The sequence below is a fragment of the Halichoerus grypus genome, chromosome 12, assembly GCF_964656455.1.
Source record: "Halichoerus grypus chromosome 12, mHalGry1.hap1.1, whole genome shotgun sequence".
NCBI lineage: Eukaryota > Metazoa > Chordata > Mammalia > Carnivora > Phocidae > Halichoerus > Halichoerus grypus.
Window position 1 is genome coordinate 82,317,426 of NC_135723.1, and position 17,698 is coordinate 82,335,123.

General features: G+C 39.0%; 1 protein-coding gene across 5 annotated transcripts in view; it reads right to left on the reverse strand.

The window, feature by feature from the left end:
• Positions 1-17,698, reverse strand: part of GRM8 (glutamate metabotropic receptor 8) — a 730,092-nt gene that overhangs the window by 569,564 nt on the left and 142,830 nt on the right. For all 5 annotated transcript variants that reach the window (XM_078059529.1, XM_078059532.1, XM_078059528.1 and 2 more), the window contains exon 3: positions 7,333-7,549. In XM_078059529.1, the coding sequence (XP_077915655.1) occupies positions 7,333-7,549 (217 nt within the window). The remainder of the gene's footprint in view (positions 1-7,332; positions 7,550-17,698) is intronic.

The window sequence follows — 17,698 nt, forward strand, 5'->3', positions numbered from 1 at the left end:
AAGGTAATTAATGAATCAAGTCAAGCCCTCTCTGGCTATTTATCCTACACACCAGGCAGTACATCTACTACCCTCATAATATATAGATTTGCCACACACTGGGGGAAAAATCCATCTTATCCCCATTCCTTTCACTAGTAATACCTGATATCAAATAGCATGTTAGAGTTTATGAATAACATTCATCAGCTTTATATCATTTAATGACCACTGAGGAGAGGGCTCCCATTTTTCAGACAAGAAAATTAATCCTCAAAGTCTCATAACTGAAGAAGAGAGATTTAAACAACTTCTTGACTCTAACGTGGGTTCCACTACATCAAACTGCCATTGTTTATGGAACACTTAACTACAGCATTAAGAATCATAGGTCTGAGAGCACTAATTGAATGTTGTTTGCTATTTCACATTAACAGCAGCTGCTGCTACTTAGCAGTTCCTAAGCCCTAAATATTAAGAAAGGCCAAGGTGAAGAACAGCTTTGAAATGATGCTCTATTTGATCAGGTTCTGCAGTAATTGTTAAAATCATATACACTTTCTTTGGATCCCTATAAAGCTTCTGCAGGATCACTGCACCTGCAGTTCCAATTTGCAATTTCCTCATCCCTCCTTTGAAGTTATTCTTGCCAATTACCTGGTGTTAATAATAATTAAATGTGATTTGCAACTTGAAATTTGGTGTTATCAATGGAACTCAGCTGTAGGAATATAAAGTAAAATTTTCAATTGAATTTAAATGTTTCCTTTCATTCATAGTATTTTACAACATTAATACTTTTGTCAAATTGATTTTTGCCTGCTGGAAGTCATTTTTCCAAAGAAATGAACATCTGAGGGGAAAAGCTGTGCTTTATGTATTCCTTTCTTTCTGTCATTGAAAATCCTTTGTTTTAATCTTGAAGTGAATCCATTTCAGCTAATAGAAACTTGGTTCTTGTTTATAATCCAAGAGGAAAAAAATGCTTTCTTTTAAAATGGTACTGACATAGTTTAAAAATATGATCAGTGGGCACTTTTCAATTATATACTAAGAATGAAATCTCCCTGACTTTATTGCTTGACCCCCGCCAAAAAATAAATCACTATTGGCAAGTGTCAGTCATTTTATACACAAAAAAAGAATTAATTAAATTGGTTTATTGCATTAACATTTCAAACAGATTGTGCCAGTCCAACGACCTCTGCAATCCCTTCCAATTCTGAGATTTTAAGATTCCAAACACATGTCAGACGATAGTTGGAAGCTTCTAGCATTTGCAAGTTAGAAAAAAAATTAGAAAAAAAAAGTCACATATGCTAGAAGATTTGACAGAATCAGGTCTATTCTGGCCCCTGTAATGTGTGCAATGATGACTCGCAGGCCTGTCATCTTCAATAAGCCATTCATAAACATGATGACTGATTAAAGGAGGTGTGTTGCCATACTGTACAAATCCACAGTGAAAAGATATAATGCTTTCACAAATTCCTTTTATCTTCAAAGATAAAGCTTTAGCTTTCTTGCCCCTTATAATGATAGTGGTAGCATTAACATTTATTATGCTGTCTTCTTTTTAAAAATAATATAATAAGGTAAGACAAGTGAAAGCCTGTCTAAAGACTCAAGGAAGTCATTTGTTTGAGTCACAAGCTGCAAGCCCCAGAGTTTATGATGGAAAAATGTAAGCATATACTATGAACCTCCTTATTACAATATCTATGAAAACATTGTATCAAATAATTAAAACAAGACAGAAATAGAGGACTCTGGTCCTAACAATTGAGGGTGTGCAACATGGATAAGTCTTAACAAACAGCAGCAACTGAGCTTATTCCCTTCCCTCAGGCCAAGAGAGCCCAAAAGGGAAAATAAAAATAAATTAGGCTCAATAGGACTCTTTGGATGTCCATAATTTTCCTGATGTCCTTGAAAAGAGCAGCACCTTGGGATTACACAAAGCAGGGGGGTTGAACGGCCAGTTCACCACTGCACAGGGAGTGCCCACTGTGATCTTAACTACCTAGAAGCCTAGGAAAGCCAGACTTGGATCCCACCACCTACCCTAGTATGGAACCCTGAATCATCCATTAGGTCACTCCATCTACCCAAGTAGACAGGATAGGGAGGTTCAAATCCTGTAACATTCAAAAAGAAACTTCTGAACTGGTTTTGTTATAGGCTTCTCCATTTAACCAAATTTTTTCTACTTAGCACCCCTCTCATCTTCATTTCTAATCTATTGTCCTCCTGGTCTACCTCCCATTCCTGTCACTGCTAGTTAGCTCCCTAAGTACACCCATCTTCACTACTGTTCCCTGCTATGAGTATTAAATTTTGTCTCCCAACAAGGTATGTTGAAATCCTAAAACCCAGTACCTCAGAATGTGACCTTATATGGAAATAGGGTGATCACAAATGCAATTAAGATAAGGTCATACTGGAGTAAGGTGGGCCTTTAATCTAATATGATGGACATCCTTATAAGAGAAGACACAGACAGACATAAGAAAGGAGAAGACTGTGATATGATGACAGAGGCAGAGATTGGAGTGATGTCTCTACAAGCCAATGAACACCAAGGATGACTAGCAGAAACCAGAAGTTACAAAAGGAAAGGAAAGATTCCCCCCTACAGTTGTCAGAAGCAGCATGGCCCTGCTAACAATTTGATTTCAGATTTCTGGTCTCCAGAACTGTGAGACAATACATTCCTGTTGTTTTAAGCCATCTAGTTTGTGACATTTTATTATGGCAGCCCTAGGGAACTAATGCACCCCCTCAAGGACACTCCTTGATTCCTGCCACTGTACCACACATGTTCAGCTATGCTCTCTGGCAAAAGTTCCTATTCTCCTATGAAAATCAGCTCAATATCCCTGAATTTTTCCTCAAGAACTCCTACCATCTCCCATCATGGAAATCTTCTTCAAAGGAGACTGAGAGTCCCCTCATAGCCACAAACCCATCAAGAGAAGATAACACTCTGCCATACTTACTCTTAGCTTTGCTAAGTCTAGGCCATTATTCCCACACTTTTTTTCCATTTATATCAATTTTCCTCAGCTTTACTAAGATATAATTGACAAATGAAAATTGTATATACTTAAGGTGTACAACATGATGTTTTGAAATATGTATATACTGTGAAATGATTACCACAATCAAGCTAATTAACATATCCATCACTTCACATAGTTACTATTTGTGTGTGTGTGTGTAGTGAGAATACTTACGATCAACTCTCTTCGCAAATTTCAAGTATACAATACAGTATTAACTGTAGTTACCATTCTATACATTCATCTTACTCATCTGGCATAACTGAAAGCTTGCACTCTTTGGCCAACATTTACCCATTTCTCCTACTCCCTAACCCCTGGAAACCACAATTCTACCCTCTGCTTTTATGGGTTCAACTTTTTCGGTACTATTTGTCTCTCTGTGTCTGGTTTATTTCACTTAGCATAATGTCCTCTAGGTTCATCTACTTTGTCACAAATGGCAGGATTTCTTTCTTAAGGCCAAATAATATTCTACTTATACATTTTTTTCAACCATTCATCCATCAATGGACACTTAGGTTGTTTCCATATCTTGGTTATTATGACTGTTATGTGCCACAATGAATATGAGAGTACAGATATATCGTCAAGATACTGATTTCATTTTTTTTTTCAGATATATACTCAGAAGTAGGGTTGCTGGATCATAGAGTAGTTCTATTTTTAATTTTTGAGTAACCTCCATATTATTTTCCATAATGACTGCACTAATTTACACTCCTACCAACAGTGTACAAGGGTTCCCTTTCCTCTACATCCTTACCAAGTCTTGTTATGGTTTACCTTTACATAAAACTTCTCCCCCAAGAGTCTATCCTCAGCCCCTTTCAATCCTCACTCTACATCGTCTACCTCAGCAATTACCTTTCCCACCTTAATTATCAATTTTGTGAGAATGAGCTTCAGGTCTATATCTCAGTTCCCCTCTCAGCTCTAGACAAACATTCTTTGCTGTTTTTCTCCTAAAAGATATGTATTGGTACCTACAATTTATTGTATTTGTAACCAAATACAATAACCACACTTCCCATCCAATCCCAAACCAACCTCTCCATTTTACTGACTCTTTTCTATTTGTGGCACTTGCATTCTCCTAATTGCCTAGGTTCAGAATTTCAAGTTCAACTTTAATTTTCTTCTTACCCTCAAGCTCTACTTCCAATCAATTCCTAAGTTCCATAGACCCCACCTCACAAATATCTCCTAAGTCTGTTCCCTCTTCCATTTCTATTGTCACTGCCCTATATCAAGCTAAGACTGCTATTGCAAAGGCCTCTCAACTGGTCTCCCCATCTTCCACTTCTCATTAATACAATCTTAAATACATTCTGATAGATCCCTCTCTCTTGAGCAGTTTCCTTCATTGTCTAGAAGATGAATAAAATTACCTCTCTGGGAGGTGGAATACTCAACTATGCGTCCATGTCAAGCCTTCCAATTTTGTCTCCTATACATCATGACACAAAATATGCTCTCATCAAATTGTGCTATTTGCTGATCTCAAATGTTTTTGCCTTTAAAAGAAAAAAAATCCTATAGTCAAGAATGCCTTGGGCTGATACTATAATAGCTAGGATATCAAGGGACTATTTGTCTTTATTTTATCAAGTAACTCCTGTCCTGCTCTCCCTAGAATGATCTTGGCTAGACAAGAGCCATCACAGACATCTGTCTGTGTTCATGACCATCATTCACTCATTTTCTTGATTCTCCAAGATTCACAGACACTTCCCCCAAGTCTCAGATTTGTTAAAATGAAAAATGTTCTAATCAAACCATACAAGCAATTATCACTAAACAGATTTTCACTTCCTTATCGTTCCATTATAATCTGTCTGAATTAATCAGAGAGGAAACATTGGAAGCCTCAATTTACACTGGAATTTCTTAGCAATCAATGTTTCTAAAGAGAGAAATTCAGAACAGAGTACGGGAAAATTTATAAGAATTGGGAAAATATATAATTTTATTAATAGGCAGACACTCCACAAAATGAATTTATACATCTCCTTCTCAGTCAAGATACTAAGATTTTTAAAAACACACTACTAACATGGTGACAGAAATGTCATCAATGTTGTAGTAAGAGAAGTGAATGTTACAGAACTAATGAATTTTCATCAGAGTCATCAGATCATTTCAGAATGGGTTAAGTTGCTACCATTTGCTATTCCCATTAATATCATTGTCATGTAAAAGGTTTAATTTTCAGCTATTTTTGTTCTAGATAAAAATCTTTGTCATTAAAATGAGGGATGGTTTTGATATTTAATATATTCCATGGCATACTCTAGTGTGGTACCAATTTGGCCTTTTCAGTATTCTGCATATTAATTGACAATCCAGCCCTCCTCCATTCCCCAGATAAGTGAGAGCTGAAATAGAATGGACAGCCAATCAAGTCACAGAATACTGAAAGGATCAACATTGAAGAAATGTGTTGCTCTAATCAGGAGCATACACAAGGCACTAAAATTATTTTCTCCCATACTAATGACTAAGACAGAAACAGGAATAATGAATGGCACCATCTGAATCCTTTTATGTGACAGTATTACCAAAGTATAGCAATGCTCCCCAAAAGTGAAAACTAAGTATTTCTTTTTTTAGTCAAAAGAATAAAACTGCGATCTCACTTAACTTTTAGAACAATGCATTTTATCAGATTCTGCAACAACTGGCAAATTATGTCCTGTATTGAATTTTTCATAGCAATCTGTTTCATGCACACAGTGTGACCCGTAGTTGAAGAATGTACAGTATCACTGCAAAAAACATATCATTTCAATACATACTCTATCAGTTTCCTTCTCTTGTTGAATTATCACTCTGGTGAGAACTGACATCAGCTGCTTAAATAATGCATTAACCCTGCTTCCAGAAGCTTTTGTTTTCATTTGAGTGGGCATTTCCTCTAAGAAAAACTTAGGATTCTTATGCAAGAAGATAATATAATTTGTCATATTTTAAAGTTTAATTGAATGTTTGAATCATTTTTATAGAAATAACGATGGAATTTAAAATTTCAAAGAGCAAAGAATATGGTATCATGTACACTAACAACAGGTGTGGACAGTTCTTGAATTAAATCAATTATCCCAATCTGTCCAACAACACCAGGCCTTTTCTACATTTTCCGCAATAGCACAGCACTGGGATAAATGTTAAATATACTAACTGTTGTGTATAATAAATTTTCATGCCCTAGTAAATGCAGAAGAACAGATCCCAAGCATCTTCAAGTCTTTCAAGAGAAACCTTATTCCAATAATATAACTTTAGACTCCATCATTGCTAATTCTAGATAAGCCCAAATCACTCCCATGGCCTTTTCCTGAGCTGAAGCCTCCAAGAAAGACAACAAATTATCAATATAATTTCTTCCTTCAAGTTAAAAATTACTCAAAAACAGCCAAGGGGCACTTTAATTTTTCCACAAAATATTATTATTACTCTTAGAGAAAAAATATGTACATCTTATTCAGTAATTCTTAATAAGAAAATTAGATTTGTTAAGTAACAATATGTCTCCTTTCACCAAGTTATATTGTTGACCAGTCAGCAATAAGATTTGCACTTTAAGTTGTTTTTTGTTTTGTTCTGATTTTTTCACATAATGGAATGGATTTACAACCTCATGGCTAAACATACACGTGGTAAAATGCCTGTAGAGATTTGGATAAGCACCTTTAAAAAAGCCCAGGACAGAGTTCATCAGCACCTTGTTCTAACCCAAATTTTACATACTGCCCTTCACTCCACTGTAAGCTACAGAGTATAAGGTAAGAATAAAAATGCAAAAAGTCAAATATGACAATAAGAATATTGCTGAAGTACAGCCTTGGGGGCTACTTCAGTATTGTTTTAAGGTGATTACCAGTCTTAATCCCTCTAGTGTTGTATGTTAAATTCCACTGCCTTTTTTTCTTAATTTAATGACTTGCTAATGTAAACTTCCACCTAGAACAATCAAATAGTATGTCATTTATTCAAATTTACAGTGGCTCTAATGTGCCAGCAAACTCCCTCGTCAAAACAGACAAATTTAAAAAATGTTCGCCTGAGTCAGGAGCTCTATTTCCTAAATTAGCACCAAAATGTCACCTTGATAGACCATGAACAACAAAATCATTTATAATAAACCCAACTTCCCCCTAGAGTGGACAGCCTCGGTCATGCATCTCTAGGAGCTCTAATTATTCCACACAGATCACAGAGCACTTGGAGAAGCTCAGACTTCCACAACTTGTCACCTCCAAATGCAGTCATCTGATAAATATATGCTTACCAATCTCCCTCGAGATCTGAGTGAAGGCCTCCACACCACTCTCTCCATAGTTGCCCTCAGAAGCCAGTGTTGACACATAATTCCACCCCAGTGCCGTGACAATGTCCACCATGGCTTGCGCTTGGTAGGAGTCAGGTGGGACTACCCGAGAGAAGAAGTCATACCTGGTGTTATCACTTAGCTCTGGGGCTGTGGATGCATAGCTGATTTGAGGTATCTGCAAAACAAGTGACAGATCATTTCAACCCATAAGGAATTTTGTCGAATGATGAATTGTCACACAAGAGACTAAGTAGCCAAAGCTATACCAGTAACCTAGCCATATCAGCCTGAAGCCAAAATATGGTTTTGTGACCACCAATTTTATTTTATTTTTATTTAGTATTTTATAAAAGTCTGTAGGCTCACTTTCTTTCAAAACACATTTCTAATAGCAAAAAAGAACCTAGTGTTGCTTCAGGTTGTGAAGCCAAAGCAAAACATTTGTGCTTTTTATTGCTTCTTTTTTATACCATACATGATAAGTTCTGGCACAAAAATGAAGCCAAAATGAAGGTTTAATGCATACACACATCAGAAAAGGTCACCTCTGAAATTGTATTTGGCTTTAGGACATAAAGGCTACACGATCATGAACAGAGAATTTAATATGAGATTTTTTTTACACTTGATACCATTTCAATCTTAAGATTACACTTTTGGTAAATTACTTTAAATATACAGTTTTACGAGTCTATTCACTGTTTACTGATATAATCATTGAGTGCCACAGAAAGATTTGGGAACAACCCACTATGTATCTTCTAATAAAAAGATCTTTCCAGCTGCCCACCCAAAAAAATTACAAAACGGGAATCTATACTATAATTTCTTTAGGAAAAGAGACAATTTTCTGTCACACATAGGGTGAATTGCCAGATTTTGAAAACTAGGAATCCTATGTCACTTTTCCTAAATAAATTCAAAGTAACAAATTAACTACATGCCACAATCTCCCCCTAAAAACCTTTTAAAATTTGTAAAAATTTTATATAAAAATGAGTAACATTTACTCATATATCCAAGCAAGGACTTTTACTCTACCAGTGAAAAGTGCTAGGATAGAAGAACACATGGATGCTAAAGAAGTACAGTGGAAGGACATTCAGGCTAGATGGGGCACAGACGATGCAAGAAATTTGGCAAGCAAGGTGAGGAAGGACATTTCAGCCACAAAGAACTGCATGCCCAAAGGCATACAGTCAAGAAAGGGCATGGTAGATTCCAGGAATTGCAGCATTTCACATGGAGGGAACGCAGGATAGCAAGGGAGGAACTTCAGGAAATAAACAGCAAAGCTGGACAGATAAAGGGCTAGTCAGGTATGACAACAAGTGTGGATTTTATCACAAAGGCATGGGGTAGCACAGAATGACTGTAACTAAGATGGTGGCATAATCAGATTTTTGTTTTAGAAAGATCACATTGGCAGCAGTGGAGAAAGTAGCAGCCCTCAAATTTCAATGTACACCTAGCTAGCCTCATTCCTGAAAATTCTGACTTGGTATGTCTAGAGGTTTAGAAATCTGCTTTTTAATATGCTCTCCAGAAGAATCTAATGCAGGTGGGCCCACACTATGCTTACAGATAAATTAAAAGAAAGCCATGCTAGGGGCGCCTGGGTGGCTCAGTCGTTGGGCGTCTGCCTTCGGCTCAGGACATGATCCCAGGGTCCTGGGATCGAGCCCCGCATCGGGCTCCCTGCTCCGCGGGAAGCCTGCTTCTCCCTCTCCCACTCCCCCTGCTTGTGTTCCCTCTCTCGCTGTGTCTCTCTCTGTCAAATAAATAAATAAAATCTTTAAAAAAAAATAAAAAAAAAAAAAAAAAGAAAGCCATGCTAGATGCAGAACAACCAGTTAGAAAATTACTATAGAAATCTAAGCAATGAAAACTGAAACTAAGGCAATGATGGGGGAGAATGGGGGTGGGGAAGGGTGTAGAACCTATATGTATCGAAAAAGCAAGGTAAGGTGAAAGTAATGAGGGGAAATGTGGAATGACTCTTAGTTCTATGGCTTTGGTAACTGGGTAGATGATGTTTGCTATTTACCAAGATACATAGAAAAAGAGGAGATTTGGAAGACAAAAATTGTGAGTTTAATTTTTTATTGGCTTCTTTAGAGCTTCCTATGAAATGAATGAAAGCAACTAAACAGTAGGCGATAATATTGGGATACGGAATTTAAGAGTCTTTGGGACTGGAGATTAAGAAGGCCACACAGCAGGGGGGCGGGGGGGGGCGCATAATGAAGAAGATAGTTAAAGCCAAGGAAAGTATGAAGAGTGAAAGAAGGGCAATTTGGGAGCGTGAGCTATGCAACTATGCATCTCACCACTCCTCTGCTGCCCTGCCGTAGTGTGAAAGTTCAGAGGTCAAAATGACTCCAAGATGCCCTAAGTCAGGTTGCTTGGTTTGACTGGTACATAAAACAATTAACTTTGCTTCCCATCTGATCCTGCAGGTAATGTCAGTACTAAGATGTCAAAGAGGCTGCAGTTCCATCTTCCCACATGGGCCTGACTGCACAGTCTGGAATCGGTCACCTACCACACCCTGGCCAGATAATTCCAAGTCCACATGGAGTGGACTCTCCTCTTGACATCCTTGAAAAGCCCTCAACATCTGAATAACCTTTCATGGTTCTAGAGAGTCCTACTCATATCAATAGCCAGTAAAGTGAAACTAAACTTTCCAAGATATAAAAGCCTCAGTTAATAGGAGTGGCAGTTAGAACAATGTGCTTGGAGCTCTCCAGGGTGCTGCAGGATCCATTCAGCTTTTGTGTAACCTCTATCTATGTATATTAACTATACAATGATTTTATCCTATTTAACCCCCAATTCTTCCTGGTCCTGTTCTCCTGGTGGGACCATGTTAACTTGCTTATTAACATTGTGGGACCATAAAAACCAGTCTGTCCTGCCTCCTTCCTGCCCCTATGCTTTCTCTGCTAGATACACTGGTCCTATCTTGGAAGACTGTTCCCTTGATTAGACTTTCTGCCTATGACTCCTCAGCAAGGACACCCCTTCAAATCTCAAACCACACACCAAAACTGGGCCTCTTTCACCTTCTATTGCTTGCTTCTAAATAACCTGGGAAAGAGACAATGAATGGCTCAGTGAGATCTACCTTTTACTAAATAAAACTCCCAAAGATCAAGAGCATGTACATGTCTATGTTCTAATGAAAAAGATTCAGCAGCCTGACTTTCACTTTGGAAGGAATTCTATGCATGTGTGAATGGGGTGTGTGTGTGTGTGTGTGTGTGTGTGTGTGTGTGTGTGTGTGTTTTAGGAAGAGATAGGGGAGCATTCTATAGCAAATTCTAAAGCACTATACCATTTCCTTGTCTTATTTGGATATATAATAATCCTCCCACTTCCTCAGCTACTCAGAGTCCAGCAGCAAAATGCCTTACACAACCCCCACCCTGCCTACAATAATGAGCCACCCCTTTCTAAAAATGAGCGCAAAGTGTGAAAATTGAGTGTTTGAAACCAAAACTAATTATCTCAAATTACTACCTTCAGTCAGTCACTTCCAGGGCTGTTTAATTAGCAGTCAGCATCATGTTTAGGATTAATTAAACAGGTGTAAAGGGTATATAAAATAAAAGTGCAGATAGAAAATGGTTGCTTGAATAATTAGGTAAAGGACTTACTCCCCAAAGTCTTGAGGAGTTTTCTCTTTGCAGATCAAGGTGTGGAAAAGTGAGAGTACATGTTTGTGTTTTCATTTGCTCAATTTTTGCTATGTTGCAGTCTACAATAATAGACATCAGGGTATACTGATAATATTTTAAGAAACTTTTCAAGTCATTATGAAGTTGCATCTCATTTTAATTTTATTGTGGTTGACCACTAAGCATTGGCTCATTAAGCATTTTAATTTCTGTGCCAGCATTCCCAATATTTCCACTATCCTCAATTAATCCCCTACTGGCAACGGAAGTGGGATTTTTTCCTTAAAACCCAGAATGTTCCTTTTTCTTTTCCCTTCACTAAATCCATCCTAACTAATCCCTTCATCCTGGAGTTTCATTTACTAGAAACAACAAGAGTAAAAAAAGAAAGGTGGAAAAAAAGAGTGGTAGGTGAGGGACAGAAGTAGAGAGGGAAATGAGAAAGAAAAGAAGGAGAATGGGGGTACCTGGGTGGCTCAGTCAGTTAAGCGTCTGCCTTCAGCTCAGGTCGTGATCCCAGGGTCCTGGGATCGAGCCCCGCATCGGGCTCCCTGCTCAGTGGGGAGTCTGCTTCTCCTTCTCTCTCTGCCCCTCCCCCTCCCTAGGCTCGTGATCTCTCTCTCTCTCAAATAAATAAATAAAATCTTAAAAAAAAAAAAAAAGAAAAGGAGAATGTACCAAGAAAAGAGTGTGTTAGGAAAAGCATTCTTCATCAGCTCATTCTTTGTAACAAGTAACATCCTTCATAAGCCTCTGTTAACTCTCACTTGCCCATTCAAAATATATCTATACTCTTCAGTCTGGGTCACCAAACCCTGATGTCAGACTCTGTCCCATCCTCCTTCCTAATCTCCTGTCTTTCCTGTCATGCCCTGACAGAGTCTGCACCCCTGCCCATGCTGTTCCCTGTGTAGCCCATTCTGTCCACCTGGTGATCTTCTGCCCAAATTCAATATCCAACTCAAAAGTCACCTCCTCCCTGGGAAGCTTTTGCTAATTCTCTCAGGCAGAGCAGTCTTTTGCTACTCCTTGCTCCCATAACTTCCATCATCTGACATGAGAACCATGACTGTGTGCTGGCTTATGAGCTTCCCAAGGGAAAACTGTCTATTGATTTATTTGGTATCCCTAGCATCTGACAGAGCAAATGGTCAACGAATATTTGGAGACAATTAATTAATTAAACTGTGGCAGGAATCTTGAAGAAGAAGAGTCTTCTTCCCCACAGCCTTCTGCCCTGCATTCCACCAAAATATTGGACAGACTATTCTCCATTTGCCCTTCTTACTCCTCCTTCCTGCTATATGTCCGAGGAGGCTGCTCTGTGACTATCTCACTTGAGCTCCCTCACCTCAGGCTTCCATCTGAGTTTGGCCATTGGGAGACACCAACAGAGATGGGAGGGCAGAAGACAGAAGTGAGAGTACTGATTCTCCCAACTCCTTCTTCCACCAACTTGGTGTTTCTCTACCTAAGCCCTCATCCACAGCTAGAGTTCTTACAAGGTTCTAGTGACTACTCTCTACCCTTACCCCTTCAGATCTTCCCAGTGTTGCCAATTCCTGAGTACTTCCCATCCAGTGTTGGGTCCTTTATCTGTGCCCACACCTTATAAATAGTACTTTTGTTAACCTCTCTCCCATTACCCCCTGCCAGAAGCATGACTAATACACCCACTCTTTCAGGTCTCTGTAGAAGAGACATCCACTGCCGTGCTTCCCCATCCTCAGCCGTGCCCTAACCTCTTAACCCTTCTCCATCCATTTTCCCTTCCAGCCTTCTCTACCACTGTCCTTACATGACTGTTTCTGTTTCCTTTCTTTCTCTTTCAGTGCCTTATAACAGCAAATTGCATCACTTGAAAACACCTGTCATTTTGCTTTTAATCACTTATTTTCCTTGTGCTGAGTTTCCATAAGAATATGATGTGTACTTGGGCGCCTGGGAGGCTCAGTTGGTTAAGTGACTGCCTTCGGCTGGGGTCATGATCCCAGGGTCCTGGGATCAAGTCCCGCATCGGGCTTCCTTTGCTCTGAGGGGAGCCTGCTTCTCCCTCTCCCTCTGCCTGACACTCTCCCTGCTCTCTCTCTGTCAAATAAATAAATAAAATCTTAAAAAAAGAAAAAGAACATGATGTGTACTTAAATTAAGGTCATATTTCCATTACACAAATAAAGCATATTTGAGGTAATTAATTTGCACAACTCAAGATACTCATCACCATACTCTCCTTAAAAAAGTGCTTTAGCTTCCACTTTTCTGATAATTGATTTGGTTAGGAAAAAAACTCTTCTTCTTCCATTACATTTTCACTTGAGTCCAAAGAAGAAGAGATTCCTACCCCTAACCTTACCTCTCTGGGGGAGTTGTATTTTCTACCTAGATCTCTACCTTTTACCTTCCTCTGCCCAAAGGGAGAGAGAACAGAATGAGAGGTCAGATTCTATGTTTATGGGGCAAGAGTCACTAACAGGCCCTGCCTTCATTCTCTGACCTGCCCACACACATACCAGGCTTCTTTTCTCTGTATGGCTAGAAGACCAGGCTAGGCCTCTCTGCCTGGGGAAGAAGCCCACCCTTCCTCTCCATATTCCACTGACATCCAGGTGTTGGAGGGGAGGCTTGAAGCCCATGTCACTGGTTAAACAAGCTGATTTCAAGTCCTCTGTGCAGTCTTAAGGTTGAGATGTGGTTGTGGGAGTAGGAGACACCATTTTGGTCTCAAGTCCACACTAAATGCTTTCCAGTCCAGTTCTCAACAGACAGCTGTGTGTATGAGGAAGTTATTTGATGTTTGCCCAGCTGTTAATAAAACTAATTACTTGATCCACATTTAGCTAGTCATTCTGTGAATCTTGGACTTACAAACTCTAAGAGAGGCCAAAGTCTGACTTGGAACTCAAGGAAGCAAAAGTTCTATTTTAGAAAAAAGAAATTCAGTTATAACCTCTTAGATACTTTAATAAAAATAAATATGTATAGTAAGTATATATTTTAAATAAGAGTTAGCAGAGATTATTGTCCTCTCATGACTGTTCTCTACTTCTTCTAGATAGAACTCCAGATTTTTACCTAGAACTTGCCCACTCAGAAGAAGACATTTCCCCAGCCTTCTTTGTTTAGATTATTAGCAGTGGTGAGGGTAAATTTTGAAAAATGGTCTTAAAGGAAAAGAATATGTCTTTCTCATGCACCTCCCTCTTTCCTGTTGGCCAGAATTTGGACATGATGTCTAAAGTTCAATTAGCCATTTCAGGCCATGCCCCAGTGATGGTAGAGCAAAAAAAGTCACACCTAGTCCAAGCCATTGCAATATCTAGATTCCTAAAAGCACTTGACAGTTCTTCCTGCTTCCATTCTTGCCTCTCCCAAATCTCTTCTACGCCAGTAACCAAACTGATCTTTTCAAAAAAATCTGATAAAATAAAAATCTTGCCCAAAGCCCTTCAGTTTTTTCCCACTGCTCTTATAATAAACCCAAACAATCTTGCTACAGGATCCTTGTGATTTGGCATCTGACATCCTTCCCTTCACTCACCTGATCCAGCCACAGTGGCTTCTTTTCTGTTCCCTGACACAGCCAAGCCCTTTTTGCCCTCCAAGCTTCATGCCTATTGCTCCATATGTTTTGCCCAAGTCCTTCCAGGTTTTTCTCATGCTTCAGCCTTAGTTCAAATGTCTCCTATTCAAAGAGACTTTCCTTGATTTCCTTCCTACAGGGGTCTCCCCACCCTCATTAGTACCTCATCACCCTATTTATTTCCTTCATTACACTTGATCACAGCCTGTGTCAATTTGTGTATACCATTTCCCCTACTAAAATGTAGATTCTATAGGGGTCTTCTTTGTGTTGTTTACAACTGTAACATGAGCTTCTAACACATAGTAGAGGTTCAATAAATATTCATTGAAAGAAAAAGTAATACATCCACCAATCAATCAAGGACCCCGTTTATTATTTTTCTCCATGCATTGTGATTTTGAAAGATTTTTCTACAAAACTATTTAAGTAAAAATTCACCCATTTCCCATTTTCTTTACTACTCAAAGATCTATTCATTTGCTAAAGCTTCTGATCAGCATGAGATATCTGTTGTTACCAAGCTGAGGTGATAAAATTCCAGTTCAAATCAACTAAGTGTAATTTCCACTGTAGCTATGCAGGCTCATTGCAGGGAAGCATACAACTGCCATTAAGCTTTTTGAAATGCTGAAAATGGCCATGAAAATTTCATAACTATCTTGGCAAACACTTCCGTCTGTCATTAAAGAAGAATAAAAATTACATTTCTAATCAAGGACCAAAGTCAGAGATTTTAAAATTATTTGCCCCTTCTTGCTTATCTTCATCTGTAAAATGGATATTCTAGACAGGGCTAAGAGTGCTTCTAATCTCCGTTAAATGGACTATGTTTCTCCCTGCTGCCATCACTGAGTCTGACTGCACATGACTGAGAGGGTAAAATGGGACATTACTGAGTTGCAAAGGGGCTGAGGGACTTTTAGACACAATAAATACTCATTCATGGTCCAAGAAGCTTATAATTTCACTCCAGCTGCCTTTTGGGGGCTTCCCACTGTTTGTATATCAAAATACTGTGGATTAGCATAAAACTTGCCTTGTCTATTCAAAACACTATGAATCCTGCATCCATTTCTCTCAGTTTCTGGTTTGACAAAGATCCCTAAAGAGCCAAGGCACTGCCGACAAGATTAGCAATGAGCCACCTGAAGCACAGCTCAGAGAACTGCCTCAGAATCCCGGTAAATTTAAGTCTCTCTGTAAGACACTTATATACATCTGAGGACAGGTTTGCAGACAGAAGACAATTTAAGACCTGAGTCACAAACATCTTCACCATCAATTCCTGCCAAAAAGGTTTTTGTTCTTGTTTATCTCTACAACCTTGTCCATTGATTGTCGAACTTAGTGGAGGAGGTTAGTGGGGTGGGTTCCTCATGCTGTTCAATAGCATCATTGGTTTTCTCCAGTGAAAGGTCAGCTTGAAGATATGCTCTTTCCTCAGGGGGTAGTGTTTGCCTGTGAACTTCCTCAGTAATGCCAGCCTTAGCAACAAAAGCCATCACTATGATAACTTCCTGCCACCTGGTCTTGGGATGGATTTATTGTTATAGAACCAGGTCCAGGAAACCATAATGATTACAGCCATTTAACTTTGTCATTTCAGATGTGACTACTTTTCTGGTATTAAAACCACTAGCTGCTCTTGGCAAAACATCAGTATATGATCAGAAATTAGATAAAAATAAGGAGATTGGAGCTAGAAGTCAATGTCCAGCATTGACCCTCCCCTCCTCACTGTCCTGAGCTGTCATGCTCCTCTCAGCTTCACAAAAATGAATGAGAGGGAAAGGAGAAAGGAAAAGTAGAGCCAAAGAGTGGAATTATAATGAAGAGTGATGACTATCCACAGTTTGCTTCCAAAAACGTGAGGAAGTACTATTCTCCTCCCAAACCAAGACCTACTCAAAGCAATCCTGCCTGCACAATGCACAGGTAGTAATATTCCTATTTGTGTAAGTTAGCGCCAAGTGTGAAATTCAGTTCCTGGCTTTCCTCTCAGTTTAATTCCCACAGTTGATTCAAAGGGACACAAACTTTTGTGTGTTGCTACACAGTAGAGCTTAGCAAAAGAAAAGGGAGGAAGTCAATTGAAACAGGAAATTGTGGAGGCCATGAAGAGAGAGAAAGAAAGAGACAAGGAGAGAGATTTCACTGTGCTCTATTTTTATCCTTCTCCCCAACATCAGCTCATTCAGAGTAAGAAGACTGTACCCACACTGAAAGGGCTGCAGTTAATTAACATAGCTGAGTATAGCATGATGTTGGTACTTTTAAGGTCACAAGTTTAATTTCATTATGGGCCAGGATGCAGACTGTACCCCTCACCAGAACCTTCCTCCTCACAAATGCACAGCACAGATAACAAAGCCAACCGGAGAGAAGAGAGACAAGGTCAATTCATTCTCACTCCTAGATAAATAATTCAAAGATGGCTTGTTACTGATGTGAATCTGAAATTTCAGAGGCAAATATGAAGATCTAGTCATAGGAGGCACACTTTCTTCAAAACATAAAGAGTACATTTTTGTACATATATATATCTGAAAGTATGAATATATATTACACTTACAAAGTCACTTCTTGGTTTCAGGTAATCCATTTGGATATTCTACTGAATTGTAATAGGGTACATTTCTCACCACTTTTGCAAAGGTATTGTATGAGTCAGGGAAGTGGCACACTCAAATTAGGGTAACTCCAGGAGGGACTATTTTCAAGGCAGGGGCAGTATTTAGGCAATGGCAATGTAAAGCCAAGATCCAATAAAAGTCAGAAGGGGGCAGGTGCCACCTCTGGGCCCTAAGGGCTAGAGAAGGGAGCAGTTACAGAAAGCAGAAGGAGTCATGAATGAAAGCCATCTTGAGAGAAGCAATGGCTTCCCTAGGGAGACACAGCCAGTCCCTGGTCACTCCACAGAAAGGGATTCAAAAGAATTATACCCTGACCTCCTGCTGGCTCTCTCCTTGACCAAACTCACTGAAAATCAAGGAGTAAGAGAACCTGTTGATGTTGTTGGGACAGAATCATCTCCCAACACAGTGAACAGAAGGCAAAA